Raw genomic sequence first — 22,631 nt, forward strand, 5'->3', positions numbered from 1 at the left:
TAAAATAACATCAATATATTTACATCTAAAATATAATCATAGGAGTGCGCAGACTTCTGAGTGAGGTATGGCTAAATTTAATCTGACAACATCCCCCCGGCATGGTGACCCAAGAAAATAATTATAGAAATTTCCAACACAAAATTCGAAGTGACCCTTTTGTTGGTGATTGGAAAATGTAAACAATCATTTTTTATTGTTTCACACACAATATACAACTCATCAATATTGATTTAAAATTTTAACATATCAATAGACAATCAGTATATCTTAAATTGTGTAAATATCTATGATTTTTATTTATTTTTTTATCAATTTTTTAAGGCTATAACGCCTTATTACCAAGTATCCATCCACATATAAAAAAAGGCCTCAAGTGGAGTTAAAGCCCAAACAGCCCTACCTATGTGCAAACCTATATGAATATAATAAATAGATACCAATCAAAATATGATATTAACTCACCAATAATATTCAAAATTAATTTATTAGTTTACAAATACATACATAACAGAGGTGACTTTAATATCTAACATTCTTTATGGGATTCATTAATAACTAATACAAGAGACAGAATACTGCATAAAATAACGAATGATAAAATACTTAATACATCTCAAATTAAAATTCAAAATATATTCATTCGCCTAACCATACTCCAATACTTTTAATAATAAACCGTAATGAAATTTCATCAAAAAAAATATACTACCTACTGTAACACATTACCCTAAAAACTAAATTTAATTTCAAAATAAACTGCTATTCATATTCATTAAAACATACAAGTCAACATTTTTTGGAAAAGTACAAAAAATTTGAGTGAAAAAAATACTCAATGAATTATTTAACATAATTCAAAATGCACAAACAAATACATAGGTAAATTAAATAAATATGAACCTTTTATTATAGAGACTCTCTCGAATTAAAAGCTCAAACTAAATACAATTAAAAACATTTTTTATCATTGTTAAACTATGCCTCTATTAAGAAATACACAAATAATTCCCATGCCATCCAAAAACCAAAAAGTTAATCTTATAAGTATAGTTCTCTTTTAGATACAAGAGAAAACTTCCAACCTCATACGGACATAAATAACAATGAAAATACTCATACAACAGAAAACTTAACAAACCAATCTTTTCCAATGTTCTTCCTAGCTAAGCATACAATACCTACAAAAATAATAGTTTTAATTAAAAAAAATTCTTACAGAAAAACAATCAAACGTGACATAATAAATAGTATCTTATCTTAAAAAAAAGGAATCAAAAGAGTGATATTATTTTTAATGCATATTTGCAAGACTATTTGAAGACTCTTATTTCTCCTGATTTTGAAAGAAATAATCTAACATAATTCAAATATTCAAATCAAACAAACCTCCTAAATATTATACATCATATCACCCCATAAACCTACTCTAAACATTAAAATATTGAAAAAGTTAAAAAAAGGTACCCTATTCAGTATAGTCAAATCCACAATTTGGCTTCAAATTTAAATGAGACACTATATCATACACCAAACACAGCGTTTTGTTGATTTGTCGATATTAATTATTAACACATATTATGCTCAAAAAAAACCATTAATGGTATTATTTTATTCAATTTGTTGTTATTGGGAAATATATATTTATTTCAATCCTATAGCCCATAAAATAGGTATGTCCGATTAGTAGGACTATTATTATACTTTATAGTTATAGTAGTATTAGTTATAGATATATCGTTAAATCAATAAAAAATTTTGTTTTGACTTCTAGTTTTTACTTTTGGGTTTGATAGATTGCCCAGTATATCAGAAAATTGATAATGATTCTTTAAACTTTCATAAGTCGCAAACCGATTACTCAAAATTAAGTACTGTAAACGTTAAAATTATTTTTTTCAAAATGTTTATAGATTTTTTTTATCGAAAAAAGATATTACTATTCAAAAATCAAAAGTTGATAATATTTAATCTAATAAGTTAAGAGGTAGTTAAAATTATAAAAATTTAACACAGTGTAAACCAGTAAAACCTAAAAAGTTTAAAAAAAAATGTTTTCAATTCCTAATACTTACTGAGATATTGACTGGTTCATGTTAAAAAAAACACCATTAGGTTAGGTAATCTAACTTAACTTTTTAAAAATTTTGAAAAATGCTCAATCTTTTTTACATGCAAACAAACATTTTATCAAACATTAGGTGAATAAAAATTAAAAGAAGTCGAAGATTTTTAAAATGTCAATAAATATCTAAAATATCATACCTTGAAAATTAAATTACAGATATTTGTTAAATATTTTAAATCTTTACAGTTATTCATATTAATTATTGTATTATAACAGAAAAAACAAACTGATTTAGTCGTGAATTATGCAGAATTAAATTACATTATCATCATTATTACAACTTTTATCGTAGATAATAGTTTATAAAAATATTATAATATTATATCTATATAACTAATAATAGCAATAAGGATGGTCAATTCTTTTTTTTTATTAAAGATATCATCAATCACTTTTTACAGTGCTATTTTTTTTTTTTTTTTTTTTTACTCTATTAGTTTTTTACAACACTGAGTGTGTTATTTATGAGCATTTAGTACAATTTATCTACAGTTAAATACTGTAATTCTGAAATTTCAAATAGTTAAATTTTAATCAAGTACCTAATAATAAAATTATTGTTCATAAATTATAAAATTTAAAAATTCGAAATTTACCAACCAGTGAAACCGAGTTCCTCAGTTTTTTTTTATTCCTATAAAAAGTAGGTAAGTTCCTATAATAGTATGACTCAATTTAATAACTATATCTGAATGAAATATAATTAATACCATAAATAAACCATTGTATTTATATTATTTTAGCTATTTTTCTGTAGTACGTATGATATATAATATATATTAAACCATGAAGAATAACCATTAAACATAAAATAACTTCAATAATATTCTATAAAAAAAAGCTATATGACATATATTCTGATTCTTTTAATACATCCACTATATACAAAGTACAATAATTAAATATCATGAAACTCAAAATGCATTTGGTGAAATATGAAGAAACTTTGAAAAATTGTTATTGTTTCAATGTTAAAATCAATTTATATTGCGTAAATGAGATTTAGTATTTACTTACCTTCAAACTTCGTCAATTAAAAAATTTAACAACTAAATATAATTGATAAACATAGTATACAACATTTTAATACATTTAAATGATTAATTCTAATTTAAATTAGTATATGTATTTAGGCATACCTACCCAATTCTGATCTTAAAGGTATTATTAAAATTTATTAAATAAATATTATTATCCAAAATAGTTCAATGATTTTAAGCAAATACAATTTCAAGTTCAAAAATTGAAATATTTCTTATAAATAAATAAATAATTAAACCTTTTTTTTTTTTTTTGAAACTAATGTTACTAGGATAAAGGTATTTTCAGTGTTCAAATAATTTTTTACATTAATTTAAATCATATTGTTAAAAATGACAGTAACACTAACAAATTTTAAAAAATTGAGCAAATAAATTTTGAAACGAAGTATCAAATATAAATGTAGGTATTTATGTATATTTCTTAGATGTGCAATAATCACATGTTATTTTCATTAAAAAAATTTAAATAAAAACACATCAAACATTTTGTATTTATCATTTTGAGTGTTCAAAATAATACTTAATATTTTAATTAAATTAACGGAAAGAGAAAATAATAATTTTTTCGAACTACTAATACAATGCAACTAATACTAAATTAAACATTCAATTTAATTTTGAATTCAAAAGGTCAATTTTAAAAATAAATAAATTAATAATTAAATTAATTTTTTAAAACTTAAGAAATGAGTAATAAATATTTAATAAAGCTATAGATTAAAAATGTTTGAATAAAATTAATTTTGAATGGTTATAATATATTTTTTTTAATCTATTTCGTTGGGTATGAAAAACCGATATTCATATAACGAAAAATTTCAAATAATTTAATAAATAACACCGTAGGTAATATTAGTCTTATAGAAATAAAATTTAATTTTCTTGTGATAAAATAAAAATATAAATACTAAAAACCACTAATAACTCAAAACGATATTGATATATATGGCTAAAATTTTAATTGAATTGTATGTAAACAAATAATTCTAATTAAAAAAAGATTTCAATTAAATATGAAAACTTATAAATTGTATTTTTCTTGAATTGAATTAACTTTAATCTTATAATAACTAAAAATAAATACACCTGAAAATGTATATTTTAATTTTTTTTAAATATAAATAATCTCGTTTACAAAAATCATTAAAAAAAAAATTAAATAATATAATAACTTCTAACTAATCAAATTATAATTTGACTTATTAAAGTAAATTTTGTAATTTTATAATATTAATAATAGTATCAATATTATAATATATATTTATAACGAAATGTCTAACTTATATCACTATTCAATAATCGTCAATAATTTTTTTTTGATCGTCCTACCAAAGGTTTTTAATAAAAACAAATAAATAATCAAAAAAAATTTCAAAATAAATCATATTATGCACTCTAATATAGCTTCTAAGCCTAGAAAACCAAAACCAAAATTACTTTTAAATATTCTATTTTATAAAAATTCAACAATTCGCTATCGAGCAAATTATCTTTATTCAAATTCTATATGTTAATAATGTACAACTATATTTTGTAACTTGAATTGTACACAAATGTAGATAAAACAAACAATGTTATACTATACAAAGTCAAAATAAGTTTTCGTGATACCTGTACAATGTTTATATATTATATTATAAGACTATAAATAACATTTACCACATCATACATAATTATATATTATGATACTACAGTATTGCAATTTATTTCAACCATATTTCGTAATGACTAATAATATAGAATCAACCGAGAAATAAGAATGACTTTATAGTTTATATGTCTTATATATATATATATTTATATATTGTATAAATATATACATATATAGTTTAAACATTGTATACTATACAGATACAATTTGATTAGAGTAAATGATAGTCGGGGATTGACGTCGGAAATTTCCTATCCATGTATAACGAAAATACCGACAAGTCTCGTTTCACGCATGGCCACATACGCCGGACATAAAGCAAACATTTATATTGCTCGTGTAATTTCGTTTTTCTACAAAAGAAACTTTCACGAGGTGCGGCAGCTGGACGTTCTGAAATTAACTAGTGGACCGTGGAAAAAAGTTAACGTCAAATTTCATGGGAGGAAAAACAATTATTACAATATTTTTCAAGTAGACGTGTCTCTGTGCAATGATGATCAATGACAGACAATTCAAAGATCCCACTCACAATACTAAGATATATAATAGTTATTAACGGGTGCTGTTCAAAATCAATACAATAGACACATTGCTCATTTTTAATTACATTATGAAATTATTTCAAGTGTAAAAATGCAATTTCTTTATGACAACCATTTGATTTTTTTTAATTAATTTTTTTCCGACCCAATAGCACTGTAAGTGAAATTCTATTTATTATTATTATTGAAATATTTGCATAGTTAAAAATAAAAATATAGAATCTTTATGTATATATTATATTATATATATATATATATATATATGCATATAAACATATCTTTCGACGTAAAGATCAGCTCCATAGTGTGCACAACAGTATAGAATTGTTGGAAAATTCTTACTTTTATCCTTTATAATGCACCAAGGATATTCATTTTTCCATCAGAAACCACGCCCTCGAAGTTTAAAATTGAAACATTATTTTGACAAGTTATTAAAAAAAAAAAAATATTGACCATTGTAAAATCAATACACTCATCACTTCGTTCAGAATCTAAAATATGCCAACAGTGAATACTACAATGGCCCACCTTAAGCCCTACATGATCTCTAGCCAAACGATTGTACACCGAAACACCACAATAATGTTTGTTATACAAAATACGATAGACAATGACACGTCATAAACTCCACGAATCTGATGCTGTCACAAGACTATTGATGAAAATTTTAGATAGATATTATTTTTTATTTATTATGATCTACAAAATCTCCTTCAAATCCCACCATCCCATTCACGAATTGCATTAGAAAACCACATTATCATATATTTTGTATCTCGACGTGTCACATAATTGCATTTTTACGACCATCATCCCTTCAATCAAATTGTATTCTAGAAATATTAAGATATCATAAAACGAAATAAATATACATAATAATGTAGGAATAGCGAGTTTAAAATATTTTAAATTAATTTTTAATATCTGTTGAGCAAACTAATCTAAAATTATTCTATAATATAAGTGGAAATCACTTTGATCCTATCTAAAAATATACTTCAAAATTATCTTATTATTTATACGATAGCCTAACCTTGGTTTGTAAATTTTTAATGTATTTCCTTTTAAGAATTATAGCACCCTAAAAGAGAATAAGGCTAACATAATAAAATCGCTTGCATTCTTTTAAATTTCTTATTAAATGTTAAAATCAACTATCATAATATAAATAATATGATTAAATACATTTGAAAATGTTTTATATTACAACATTTAATATAAAAACGTGTAGAATAAAAATTGTCTCTTAACAATTCATTTGTCAATTAGAAAATAATTTTACCGTAGCTATTTATTGTGTGTTAATATATTATTACATATTATCACTGAAAAATCTTTTTTGATTTATTTTAAAAACTTAAACATAATATTTATATAAAATTATGTTTAAAAAAATAAATAAAACTATAAAATACTTATGTGATAATTATTTTGCAATAATTTATACAATTGATAGTAATTACTAATAACAAATATAATATATTATATTGTTGTAAATGCACTAATAATATATACTTAATTTATTTCAATTGTCTTCAAATCAAATGCATAGGAAACACAACTATTTTAGGTTCTTATTTTATATGTACTTCTAGAGGGAAGTAAAATATATTGATTTAACAATGTAATGTTACTTTCTAACGTCACCTACTATAAAAAAGGTGAAAAAACTTCAATCTTCAACTTACGGCGTGATTTCTAAAAATATAATTGAGAAAAATAAGTAATTTAAGGGATTAATAATTTATTAATTTTTTTAATTTTTTTTTTTTTTTACACTACATGGTATTATAATGGTATAATATATATTTTAATTTTAAGTTGATAACGATTAGATTAGGGAAAAAAAATTTTACAATATATCGTATTATACTATACTTACTGTATTACTTATGAAAATAAATTATATAAATCCTTAGAAATAAAGTTGAACACTTGCTAAGCTCAAAATCAATTTTTGAGTTTAATAATATATTACTATCATGGTAGTTAGTTTAAAACACACAATTTTCTTAATATTGGTTAGTGTTTATTTTAAATCGTTATCATTTATTTGATATTTCTATTAATTAATAAAGACATTTGTTGTGAAATAGTTTTACATGTGCAATAATAATTCTGTAAACGATTTATAGAAGTACAATATTTAAAACCATCAAAGGTCAGTATTTTATATACTCGTATTACTCAAAGATTATATTTAGTAAACCCACTATTATTATAAGATGTATAACACGATATAAAGTCAATAAAAAATTTTTGTTTTCTTGTAGGTTATACTGAGAATTATAATAGTTAAACATGGATTTTTATCCTATACAATGAATTTCAACATACGATTATCAGAAATAATATTAATAATATAGTAGTATGGTTATTTAAATACTCTTGAAAAAAATTATATAAATTCATTATTATATAATTCATAAGTGTACATATTCCACTTATAATAGAATAGATGATGGTTATCATTAGAAGTTTAAAAATTTAAGTTACATTGAAAAAAACCTAAAGCTCATTCTTTTTTATTTTATAATTTTATCACTAATATTTTTTTTATATAAGTTTATCCGACTAATCCTAAAAAGTTTCATAAGTTTTATTCAACATTATCAGTAAAAACCAGTAACGTATTTAAGATTTTACTTCTTCAGGGTTTTATGGTTCTTTCTAGTAGTAAAAATTCATAAAACTTTGAAAAATTCCTATGAAAAACATGCTTATGACTACATCGTTGATATTGTCTAGGTATCGTTGATAAGTAAACAGTGATATAATATATATTTATTGGTTAATAACACTCAAATCGAAACAAGCTCCCTAAAAAACGTGTACCTATAAAAAGAGTTATAAAAATCGGCGTCTGCGATTATTAATTTTTGTTTATGTTATCAATTATAACTTGTATAAGGTACCTACTCGATTAAATATAAAATTAAAGATATTTTTTGTATACTTTTATTTGAAAAAATGTGTATTTATATATTTTATATTATTGTTTCTATAAAATAGATCATTTTTTTCTCTTGGTCCGTAAAGTCCATAAACGTATGAAATTAAAAAACTAACATTCTATTCTACTTTAAAAATGTTATTGTGTTATAAATGATTATAAATCACATAAATTAATAATAAAATTATTGCTAATAGTGATACAATACCCATTTGAACCGTGAATTCTTATCTAGGATTTTCAAAAACAATTTTATCAGAAGACTGGAAAATGTGGTTATTCATGTCTATAATATTTTTTATTATTGTATTTTTAAAATATACTCAAAAACTATATATAGGAAATATAACTATACATGAATTAATATAATACAAAAATATGAAAAATAAAAATTTTTTATATTCATTATTAAAATTTGATTGAAGAAAAACAGTTTCAGCATTTAATTGCTTGTAAAAATAAGTACATGCGCTATGACCTATTATAATAGTATGTAAAATCTAGTCTTTAGTTGTTATGAGAATATTATAATATAATAATATAATGGATAAATGCACCTATGACAGTGGTGTAGCGAAATAACCTACCCAGGACGCCGTGTGATTGAAATATTATTAAAAAAAAAAAAATTATTAAGAGTAGTCGAAAAAATTATCACAATGGTGATATGCTAATAACTAGATGTCTAAATCTAGTTAAATCAATTATCATTAATTTAAAATTGTTATTGTATACAAAGTAAAAAACATAACATGAAATGGTTGAACGACTTTTACGTAATAATAATTTAAAAAATAATAGTATAATATAATATATACTATCTATAATAGTATACTAAACAGTAAATTCAATGCAGAGGTATGAAACAGAAGAATAACATAATAAGAAAATTAATACTAAAATAGAACAGATTATACGTCACTTATAATAATTATAAATTCAGCAGTAGTTTATAATTTGGAGAAAATAGAGGAGTCGTTGGATATAAATAATGAGTATAAAAAATTAGGGTGTGTAATGGAAATTTAAATTTATTAAAATCGTCAAACCGTTTATTAACGGTTATATTATAATAAATATTTTTCCTAACATCTATCTAAATTAATATAATTTAAATACATATATTATAAAAATTATAAATACACTTTTCCAAACGTTGTTTAATAATTTAAGACATACTATAATAACAATAACTAATAAGTTTTTACATTTTATTACCATTATAGTTACCAATATGCAGGCTATATGTATATTGCAGATGAAAAGTTAACTTTCCAGGATGAATAAAAAACTATTTATGTAATTTACTAATTGAACCCTTCTGCAACAAAAAAAGATCTACAAAATATCTACAAGACCAAACACATTGATGTTAGTAACAATTCAAATTATATACGCAATATATTATTGTTTTTGAAGCAAAAACAGTAGATTATATATTTTCACATCAATAACGCAAACACTTCACCTTGATATATTCGAAAATATAAGAGGGTATAATTTAAACGATGATCATATTAATTAAACGATACGGTATAATATTGATGATGCCAAAACTGTACATGATACGTATATACACTTATTTGAATGAAAATGGTAATATAGTAAGCTATATTCTTATTTATATACAAACATAATATCTAGGGTGACTGAAAAATCGTGGATCACATATAAAATAAGCTTCTACTTTATATTTTATTTTAGAACGTGTCAATTTGTCAATATATGATAACTTTATGCTTTGTCAGTCGAAAAAAATTAAGAACTCAAATATACGTCTAGACAAGATAATAACTTATAAAATGTTAAGTTACGCCGATATGGTTGTATTTCTTATTCATGAGCCTAGACTTTTGATAGTTATATATAAATATATACATAAAATATACATCAGCAGTTCTCAAACCGTACACTAGGGGAATCGCTAGCACTTTCTAAGGCACCGTAGTCTACGGCTCATAATAAATAATTTTAAATATATAGAATTTTTTTTCCTATATTTTATAGTAGGTATTTACAGCTAGGCACTTGGCTGAATTTTGTTCAAAAAAAAGCACCTAGGAAAAAAGTTTGGGAATTTCTAATATACATTAAGTAATTATATATTTATACATATTTTTTTTTATATTTATATATTATGTATTCATTACTAAAAGTTAAATAAAATTTTAATTAATTTTTGTTATTAAAACAATAATTAAGGATTCATAAAAAAATAGTAAATAATAATTAAAATATTCAGTGACCATCATAACATTATTATTAAAGTGATAAAATGTATATATATATATTGATATTTACAAAGATGTATTCAAAATTTGCCATCCCACCGATCCCCTCCCCCACACGACCAGGATTAATAAATCTTAAATGTTGTGCATATTATGCTATACTGAATAATTTTATTAAAACAAAGAAAAATAAACGCATATTTATGTATTTATAAATAAATTATTATATTATTATTTATTATTATATATATTATTAATATATTTATGTATAAAAATATCATTACAATCCTCAGGACACGGAGTTTTCAGTTCGTTATTTCATGATTGATACATAGTAATGAGACGAATAAGAAGAAGAGTTTTCAAACAAAGTTCCATGATTTGTAATAGAAAAAATTTAAAGTTAAATATCTCTATAAAATGATTTAATATACGAAAAAAATTTCCTATGATCACCTAAACACATACCTGATTCCCATAAGTGTATAAAACGTAAATAAGATGAATTTTTAAACATTCGGTGATTGCCTTCAAATTGGCGCATCACTATAAATAGTAAAGGTACATAGATTTTATAGACACTTGTGGTGCATACATTGATATAATGAGCAATAATGTAGCTTGATCGACTCAAGCCATTGATCACTTAATGCCAACACTATATGTGACAAATGATCCTGTCTAAAAGAATCATGTACAACTGACTTCATTAGTACTAACACACATAATTGTAGGTACGAAAGTGCTCTATTATAATTTAAAAATACAGATTTGTATGAATAAATGTACAAAATTTAACATTAGAAAAACTAAAAAATACAATTCAATATGACACAAAACTGGATATCAATTATCAATGGATAATAATATTATAAATTATTTATTTATAAATAAGTAAGACATTTTATCGCTACATATCAAAAGTTGATATCATCGTATTCACGTTTTAAAAACACAGTTACTGTAAGAATATTGGTTGAAGAATTCCACAAAGCCTTCGACATCTGTTTATGCACATTATGTGGAAAAGGCACGTGTAATCTATATTTAGGACTGCGGATATCAACCGCGTCGTCCGTTATATCTGTACAAATGCCGGGCATACGGTCTCCAGGCATTTTCACTTCAATCACCATCGCTTCACAACTGGAAGTCAATGGAGTCTTTAGACCCATCTAAAAAAATTACAAATGTTTTATTTAATATAACATGGTTTTAGTAAAATAAGCAAAACATGAAATTATCAAGCTATAAGACATTTAAAATTTAATTCGTATTCATAACGCATTAATATAATATATATATATATTAAATTTTACACATTTAGTTTTAAATTTCAAATATTATTAGCATAGAAAATATTAATTTATCAACACGTAATTCACATATTATTTAGTTACAATAAATTATATTATATTATGACTTTATGTTTAAAATATGATTGCCTTTACTTTTATTACAATTTTAAAATTAAAACATTAGCTAGGTATATAGATGGTTTGTAATAAAATACAAATACAGATACAATCGATCTAGATGTTTTAAAATATAAATGATTATATTTTATATTTTAATAGTGTATTATTTATGTTAAATCATACGACCAGAGGAATAACAGAAACGAATACTCAGAAGAATTGAGAAAAAACTGTATAGTTATAGAAAAATATCAACAGAAAAATATAGAGAATGAAAAAAAACAAAAAATAATTCTACAAGTTAAATAATAGAATTGACAAAAGAAAATGTAACTAATGTCGCATTTAATTACACCAATTAAATAACTCGTAGATTTCAAAAATTAATTTTAAACTAATTAAACATTAAAATATACAATATTTTATTCTACAGTCGTGATCTTGCATAATAAATATTAATAAAAACATAATACCATGATGAAGATAATTTAAATATACCACCATTTATCCACATTGTCAAATACCATACACAATATAAAAACATAATTCTAGACTATTAATTATAATTAGAAACTTAACATGGATTGACATAATAATAAAAACAAATAGGAAAATAGTCATATTATGATAAACATGATTAAACGTAAGTAAACATAAGTAGTAAAAACTGTGAATAAATTCATTATTAATTATTACGTTAATTTGCTTGTATTTTCTATCTTAACGTTTCAAATAAACAATTTGATAAATTAAAAACGTAATTAAATAAACATTAATATTATATTTAATTAATATTTTAGTTAACAAACTTGAACCTACAATGGTTGTAGGATTATAAAAATGTACATCAAATATAACATTTAACCAAAGTTTTTTAAATATACTTAAGATATTTTACTAAATACTTAAGTGAATGTAAAATCTACTTATATTAATATATTTTTTTAAACTTAAAACAAAATAACTCTATTTTTGCACTCATTTTTTATTTGCATAATAATATTATACTATACTTAGTATAAAAACAATAGATTTAGTTATCTTTTGGAGAGACATATTCATTCAATTAGAACATTCATAATTTTGATTAAAAAATGTTAAATAATAATTAGATTAAAATAATAACAAAATCAATCAAATTCTATAATTATTTATAAGCTATAATAATAAAATTAAATCAAACATAAGCATTCAATTATTAATATTTAATTAGTTTTTTGCCAAAATAATGTTAGATATAAGATAATAAAATTTTTATTTTATGGTTTATTTTTTTTATTTTCTAATTATATTAAAAAATGTAATTCTATATATAAATTCTTTACATATAATTTTAATTCTAAATATATCAAAATAAAATAACATTTTTTTTATAGGTGTTTTTTTAAAAAGATTTTTTACAGTTTTTTGCTATTTACTTTACTTCAAAATCCCATCAATACAAAATACTTGCAAATATTATTATAATTATAAATATTAAATTAATATAAAAATGTCATTTATATATATTTATATAATACGTATAACGTATGATGTATAACTTAAATAGCGTTTACCTCAAATTATTTTTCTTTTTTTTTAAAGTAATTTTGAGGTGATATTATTATATAAATTATTTTAGTTATGTTTAACTAATAATATTAATAATATATTAAAATATAAGCCTAAAATACGCAAAACCTATTTTAAAAGCACAGGTTACATTAAATAAATATATATATAAATTTATAAATATTTTATTAGTCATGATACAATAAACAATAGGTACGCAAGTATACTATTATTTTTATCTTGTTTCATTATTGAAGAATAACTATTGCTTACATAATTTTTAAAATATATTTATTTTGATGGACTTTATAATAATGTATTATTATATCTATTACGCATATCAGCAAATGTGACTTATTCCATATTTCCAAAATATTATGTATTGTTAAAAACAAATTTACAATAAAACATTATTATAAAATCAACTATTATAAACACATACAAGTTTAAAGTAAGGGATAATATGGTTGATATTACCTATACTATGAAATATAAATAGGCTATAATAATATAAAATATACTATAATATGATATTACATATTATGAATGTGATTTAGCTCCTACCAACCAAGCCTCTAAAACCATCCCTGATTATCAACACTCTGCTTATGATAAAAATTGGCTGGAAAATTATACGAACAATCGAAGCAAAGAATATATGATTAATCTGAAATAGGTTATATACTATTTTTAAATTGTTAATTGTTAGGTATTTATTATATTAACAAGCATAATCTAGGTTCAATGAAAAAAATATTATATTTAGAACTCTTTTTATATAGAACCATCATTACAGCTACAGCCACCAAATGTAATTAGTAATTGTTTATTTCTCTATAGTACCTATATATCCATAGTATTAACAATATATTATTAATTATATGCATAACGTCATGCTATATGGGTCGAATAAAAATAAATGGATGTTACATCGTTAGATTATATTTAAACAATGGTCATAGTATTCCGTAGATTGGAATAAATATTAAAAAGAATAGACGTCCTGACCTCAAAAAACAATTAATTAATGGTCACCTCTAGGACCTAATGTAAATCTCTGGAACTGCGAAGTTGCGACGTTAATAAAGTTAGCCCCACCAATTCGTTCAATCGACTCCAAACAGGTTTCAATGTTTTGCAAATTAATTACAAATAATTTCAAATTGGATTTTGGAATTTGCAAACCACTACTAAAACCGCAAATCAAAATTTTAATTTTATATGGCTAATTTCACGCAGCATCCCTACCTAAAGAAATCAACTTCAAAGTAATGCCCACTTTTTGCCACTATATACGAATAGATGAAATATAATCCAAATGCTTAGAAAATTAAATTGGGTAAACTAAATAATGAAAAACGTTATATCAATAAAAATTTCAAGTGTCTTAGAATAATAACATATTTTGAATTACAAAGAATACTAAAATTGAAATTTTTTTGTTTTAAAATAACATAGCCACATAAGTACAATATCGTCAACATTTGAACTTGAAATATCTATAAAAAAATTGTAAATATTTTTTTTTAATATTCGTTAGAGGTTTCTTATATAAAAAAATATGTAACGAATTTATTTTTTAGTGTTGTGAATTATTATAAATTATAATTGGTACTAGTTAGGTTTTATTTTTTTTTTTTTTTTTTTTGTCAAAATTTAAATATGTATTTGGTAGTTTGAAGACGTCAGCATAGAACATAATAATGGCTAGTGGCGGAATCAGGAATTTTTCTTGGGATCGATATACATATTTTAAGCAATTTTAAACATTTATATGTACGAGTATATAATTATGAAGGCTCTAAGATGATCTGTCTCCTCGTCACTCCTTAAATATGCCACTAAGAGTGAAGGGAGCTTCACTCTTAGGTGGGATGAAATAAAAATTTCAAAATTTGTTATTGTAGTTTGTTACAAATCAATTACAAAAGGTAGGCACTAGTTTGAAGTAAATATCTTTAAGTGGGGATGCTGCGTGAAGTTGGCACCCCCAACAAGAAAATGGGGTTTCCGGGAAATTGGTGATGTAGCAAATTGTTACAAACTAGTTGCAAAATATTGGAACTGGCTGGAGTCGATAGCACAATGTGGGTGTGCTTACTCAGAGGAGTGAAATTAGCCCCATCAAACTAAAAATTTGATTTTCAGTCTCTGTAGTGATTTGTAAATTCCGAAACCCAATTTGCAATTATTATTTGCAATTAATATGCAAAACATTAAGACCTGTTTGGAGTCGATCGAACGTGTGGGTGGGACTAACTTCAGTGATGTTAATATAATTAAATAAATAAGTAACGTTATATTTAATTTAGTTTACTTGTAAAAATGCATCTTCTGTTCCGACATATTGTTGATACTTGACATCATATTCAGGTCTAACTCTAGTATCTGAGATGACGTCAATCGCTTCTGGAGCAGCTACGATCTCTTCTTCTTGCCATATGTTTTTAGCTTTTTCTTCTTCCGACTCTATAAATTCTATTTTTTTTTTATTTTCATTCTCAGTCTTTTTTATAGATTCGTTTGTTAAGATTTTTGTGTCTTTTCCTGTTTTTGACTTACCTATTTAAATTATAAAACATAGTTAAAATATAACAGAAAAATAAAAATAAACTACAATAAGAACAACTAAAAAGAAAACTTGTATTAAATTTTCAAGTTTTTTTGTCAACATTTTTTTATCGACATTTCAAAAAATATACTTCGAAAAATCGAAATGTTCAGTGGTTTATAATAACCCAACATTTTTAAAATCTAATTGTGTATACACTATACACTATAGATAAAGCTAACATAAATATTTTGTGAAAATTTCAAGTATTTATAATTATTCATTTTTGTTAAGTGTTACAACTATGTAAAAAAATTGATTTTGTCAAAAACTGGTTTTGCGTAAATATTGCCGTTTTTCTGTTACTTTGTTGTTGTTTTTCCTTATTTTTTTGAAAATGTTTTAAGCTTTATAACGCACCAAGAATATTCAATTTTTCACCGGAAACAACCCCAAAGTTGAAACATTGTTGCGACAAGTTATGGGGAACACAGACACCAAAACAAAAAAAAAACACAAATCATTGTAAAATCAATACATTCATCACTCCGTTCAGAATCTAAAACATGAAACATTATTTGATCTAATATTTTCGAAAATTTAAAAAACACCTAGAGCAGGTTACTGCAAAATTCAAATTTACTGACATGTAACTATTACTGTTTTAAATGTTTTAATAAGAAGAAAGTAATCTATTCATATAACAATAAAATATTTCCAATAACCTTATCATAATAATGCTTATTGTACATTTTAATTTGTATACATGAAGGAAAATTTTACAGGGCTAACATTTTCATTATACACATTGCACACGCATATTATATAATATGTATTTGAAATAGTTACTACTAGTATTCTGTTAAAATTAATTGTGTTTTAAACCAAATTATCTAACTAATAGTATTTTACTAATGGTAATAATATTTAAGAATTTAATATGAAACGATTCCGTCAGTGTCATATAACAAAATAGACCTACCTATCTAATACCAATTACCTATATCAAATATTCTATTTATCAGATTAAACTTCTAAAAATATATTTGAATTTGTTAAGTTTGTGACCGAGTTTTCCACTTTATTAAAATTAAATTATTAAACCCATCAAAATGATATTTTAAAATCTCGATAATGTGAAAAAATTTAATGTAAGAATGAAGAATTCAAACACTTTTCAGAAATTTAACCGAATAAAATCTTAGTTAATATAATTGGCAAAGCATTAGTACTTTTAATAAAATAATTTATTTTCATGTAATTCATTAAAATATGTGTGTAACACGGTAATCCGCTATTTCGAGAGAAATGTAGATAACACAATATGTCACTCATAAACGATTATACTTACTACATATGACATATCTATACGGCTACTTACACGTTACACACACACGTTTAGAAAATTGCCTACTGAAGTCATAACGATAAACAATATATTGATTTTATATTGATATGTTTTTTTATTTATTTATTTTTTGTCCAGATACTTTTTTTAGTAAAAAAAAAAAATGCTTATTTAATCCCGTAGATAAATTGAAAATTATTATAACTAACCTATTAAAATAATCGAAAAATACAAAAGTGTGTTTAAACTATAATATTATTAACGGTATTAAAGGTAAGCATTAAAATAACTATTTGGTACTTAACCTTGGACTTAGGTTACAAAACAGTAGACCATAATATTATTTGCTCAAAATCGTTTTTCATGGTACTCAGTGATTTCTCATTGAATTACAATTTAACTATCCATTACATCGTCCACTCATTTATGAAATAAACTCGACTCTTACTATAAAGTAAAGCGATTATCTAATTTCTCTAATTTAATATTGAAATAAGTTATGCAGTTATTAACAAATAAAAATGCATGTGCGCCAATAATAGATTCATGAACATACGGATGAATCATTAGACGCGTCAATATATGCCAATGCACCAGACTAAGTGCTAAGCTACCTCCCTTCCCTCCACAAAAAAAAATTAAGTTTTATTTATCGATCTTAGCCACCTTAGCCATAACAAAATATAAGTATTATCTAGATGTCTAATAATTGTCACAATTATAAAAAATACTTTTTATAACTTTTAAATTGAAATGCATAACAAAAATAATATTTTATGCTAAAAACTAAATTTGTACAATTATTTACAAACTTATCATCAAATATCAGATATAATATCATAAATATTAATGCGCAGTGTTTGTTTATCAGCCGTAATCCGTGACATACCATCCCGGTTTCAATAAAATTATGTACCTAATGAAGTACAAATCTTAACTCATTATATAAGATATTTTTTTTTATGGGAACATTTATAAATGCAGATTATTCATTAAAATGTATAGATATTATATAAAATATTTTTAATTAATTGATTTATTATTTCTGAAAATAATTTTAAAAAGTTTACAGTTACTATTCCAAAATTTTATTTTGACTAATTTCGCACATAAGAAATATTTCACATAGTACAACGATGATATTATATAGCAAATATGGGCAATTCAAAGTAACTAGAGGACCAATTTTTAAAAAATTAAAATTTAGCAGTCCAGAGCATAAAAAGCAAAAAAAAAAAAGGTCATTCAAAATATACATCATTTTAATTAGCATTTATTTTGTTAATAATAAATAAATAGTCATTCTCCCATTAGGAATTAAAACTTCTATTTTCATCATCAATTTTAAGTTTTTTTTGCGGACATTATTAAGCACTACAAAGACACAAAAATAATAAATTCAACGACAGCACGACACGAATGATACGAAGAAACTTAGTAACTGATATAGATCGGTACAAACAGTTATGGTTAAAAGTTATATGTATATAATATATATACACGGGCGAGCATTTTCCCGTATACCTATATATACGTGTATATGTACTTTATTATGGAATTTAGACATTTAATGATGTTCAATACCAGATAACAATTATTATATCAATAAGATAGAGTATATATGATAAACTTTAAAATTTTATAATATAATTTGGAAATATAGCACGAGCCACCAGTTACCCATCCTGAGTCTAGACAATAAAGCAGGGGCAGCCAAACGGTCGATCACGGACAATTTCAAATTCGATCAAATTAGAATTTATTTTTAGGCCCACACGCCCTATATGTTTTTAATAATTATAGTTATTCAATAATAAAAAATTTTTTTATGAAAATCGATCCTCAAATGTGAAGTATGAATTTAGTAAAAAAATGTTAGAGTTTTTAAAAAAAAAAACATAAAGATATGTGTCACAAATTAAATTTACTGCTCCGAATACTACAAAAAAAACCTGCTATGAAAACATTGACAGATGAGATTGATAAGTGCTTATAATTGGTTGTCACTTCAAAAAAAGATTCTTAGACCAACAAAAGTAATATCTTTCTTGATTTTTACAAAAACTTTTTATCGACTGATTGCTGTATCTACAATGACAGATTATTAGAAAAGGCAACTTAGAAAGAACACTTGAAACTAGTGTTTGAAATGTTGATGATTGGTCTACACAGACCACTAGATATTTCATATGTTCAACAATCCTTTTCCAGTTGCTCCAGAAATTTTTATTCGCACAGAGTTCTGAACCACCTGGAACATTGCATCAGTTGGGTAATATGCATTTAGAAGATAGATTTCGCACGAATTAATAATAATCCGACAGCAGTACAGTATTAACTTCATAGTGAACAGTCTGTAAATTCATTTTAATTAAAATGAATATAATCATTTTATTATTACCTAAGAGTTATTAATAATTTTTTATTTTGCTTTTATAATCTCGCTCTATAATATTGATATCTTGTTTTGTAATAGGTACTCGATTCAATTAAATTCAAAAGTTTTTTTAAAAGTAGGTACCTGGGCTATTTTTATAACAGCTTTTGAACCTCCCACTATGAAGAATAAATTCATCTGCGTACCTATACATTTGCACCATATTTCACATTTAAACATCACTGGGTTAATATTAATCCAATATTTTTGTTTTTTTATTTTTCTTCGTAAATGCTATTAAAACAAGTAAACGTCATCGATATCTTTATCAGATGATGACATGATCGCTACACTAAATTATAGTAACTTTTATTTAAGTTTTTAAACAACGACCATTGAAGAATTCTATAATAAATTCTACAAGTAACATGGCGTTATTTCCATTTGAGAGCTAGTAGCAATACTGAATTTGTTTGTAGAATATTATTAGTTGACAGTAGCTCTAATAGGTCTAATAGAGTCACCTAATAGGTTCCTATTTTTAAATATAATTTATTGAATTATCTACCTATACATCTACAAATACTTAATAATTTATAACTAAATACCTACCTTTTAATACAAGAAAAAATATTTTGTGATTTGATAATTAATACTTAATGAATATAGCCTACAAATTATTAATTTTAACATCATAACACAAAAAACAAGTTTGTTTAGATTTAAAGTATGCCATTATCTAAGAAATATGACCAGGATTTCACACTTAAATAAGTACTAATTATTCAACGAGATACAGGAGTTTGAAAATTTGCACATGACGTCATAGAGCCAAAGTCGGAATAGTGGCGTATGTTTTACGTGCAAAAGTGTCAAGATTAACGAAACGATTTTAATCGTTAAATATAATATTTTATATTACCTATATTATAATATATTTTATTTTATAATGTTTTTATTGTATATATGACACTGGTGTGATTATAATTTTGTTATTATATTTTTTAGTTTTTTCATAGTAGATAAAACTAATATCGTAAATTCCGTAAAATTTGGTTTGTGTGGCAATACGACGCGGGTTGTGAATTAATAAATTTACTAAATTACAATTCATAATATGTATGCAACAGCCAACAAGATATATTCAATTTTAAAGCACATAAATATACTTTAGGCTTATGAAAAAAAAAATTGAGAAATACTGTTTTAAGTTATTAAAATCATTGTGTAAATCAAACTACTTTTACACATAAAACATAGGCGGCTGCTCAGTCGTCGGCTAAATGACGTCATGCGGCTCATTAACTTTCATTACTTATCTCATTGAATAATCTATTTTTTACTTCATATTTTTACCATAACGTTTTTCATTGTATTGACTACAATAATACACCAATAATCTTAAAATTGAAAAAAAAAAAGTAAGTGTTGTGAATTTGTGATGTGCTTTAATTCTTAATCATATGATCACAAATATAAAATTTAATCTATACTTACTTAGTCCAGCGAGAGAACACACCGATTCTGCGCATCACCCGGCTATCGAAACCAGTTCCCCATTGGCAGGGTGTCGTTTAAGGATGTGCAAAAAAACCGATTTTGGTCGGCTCACGGTGCATTCTATTGCTAGATAGATAATAGAACCTAACCTATAATTTATCTTATAAAATATTTATAGGAAAAAAAGTATAAAAATTACATTGATAAGACTTTGGAAATATAACTTATCCCCTTTATTTTTTTGAATTTCCAGCCAAACTGAAAATAATTTATGTAGATGTTTATATGGTTGTATTTATATTGGTACCTCTAAGTCACAATAGGTAGCAGGTACCTTGGTTACCTACCTATCAGAGTGAACTTATATTCTTTAATTTTTACGAAAATTTAGATAATAGGAGCTGTTAATGTAAGTGTCTACACATATGACGTAAATGAGATACTATAATGTGTTATATACATACGCAAAGATAGGTAATTAAAAAAAATTAAAATAATAAGTAGATAGGTATAATATAAAAGAACTTACAAATCTGCACTAAAGATGATTTTGGAAGATCGTCTTCGCTGTCCGAAGAATTTGCAGTTGGTGGATTCAACATTTCACTCAATTTTTTTAAATCAATATAATCCATTTTAGCTTAATATGATCTTAGAATCAATACACTAATAAATACAATTATTTAATAAGGTAATTTACAATGGTATTAATACAACTTATGATTTTACATGAGCAGATATCTACTAAAAAGTTGTTTATTGTTTAATAATCGTTGCCATGGTTTAAAATTTAAATGCATGCGTATTCAAACACAAAAATGATAGTACCTAAGTTAATAACCCTAAAGCTATTAAGATTATAATCAATACTTACCTAAATACCCAGTAATCCATGCATCCAAAAATGGGCAAAAGTAAGAAAAAACGAAATTCATTTAGATTTCAGGGCCACAACTACGTGTTTGAAGGCCCTAGTGCAAGAGTTCTGTTTATTAACAGGTTGTAACGAGGCTTACAATTTATACGGTACAATTTAGTCTGCAATAAAAAAGCATTTTACAAAATTCGTATTTTAAAGTGGTGTAGCATTTATTTAAGAATGGTCAATGAAAATTTCAGTTTAGAACACCGTTAAACCGAATATTAAATAACAAACAAATCAGGTAGAATCATACAATAGAATTGGTATTTTATACGGACAACGAAGTGCACCAGTACACGAGGTTAGCAAGTGTAATTAAAAAATCAACTTCTTAACTATAATATATTATTTATAGTACAGATCTGATTATTTTTTACTAAAATGTAGAAAATGACTAAAATATTTTAAAG

At 23.9% G+C, this 22,631-nt stretch overlaps 1 protein-coding gene across 1 annotated transcript; it reads right to left on the reverse strand.

Annotated features, from left to right (window-relative positions):
* Positions 1-11,404: 11,404 nt before the first annotated feature.
* LOC114126258 (dynein axonemal assembly factor 6) lies at positions 11,405-22,055 on the reverse strand. The gene is made up of 3 exons (XM_027990153.2): positions 21,829-22,055; positions 15,841-16,085; positions 11,405-11,729 (listed from the first exon to the last, which is right to left on the reverse strand). Exons 1-3 carry the CDS (start codon positions 21,932-21,934, stop codon positions 11,472-11,474), a joined length of 609 nt encoding a protein of 202 aa, XP_027845954.2. The 5' UTR covers positions 21,935-22,055; the 3' UTR covers positions 11,405-11,471.
* Between the last annotated feature and the right edge of the window lie 576 nt (positions 22,056-22,631).

Source organism: Aphis gossypii, chromosome 1, assembly GCF_020184175.1.
Source record: "Aphis gossypii isolate Hap1 chromosome 1, ASM2018417v2, whole genome shotgun sequence".
In the NCBI taxonomy this organism is placed as follows: Eukaryota; Metazoa; Arthropoda; class Insecta; order Hemiptera; family Aphididae; genus Aphis; species Aphis gossypii.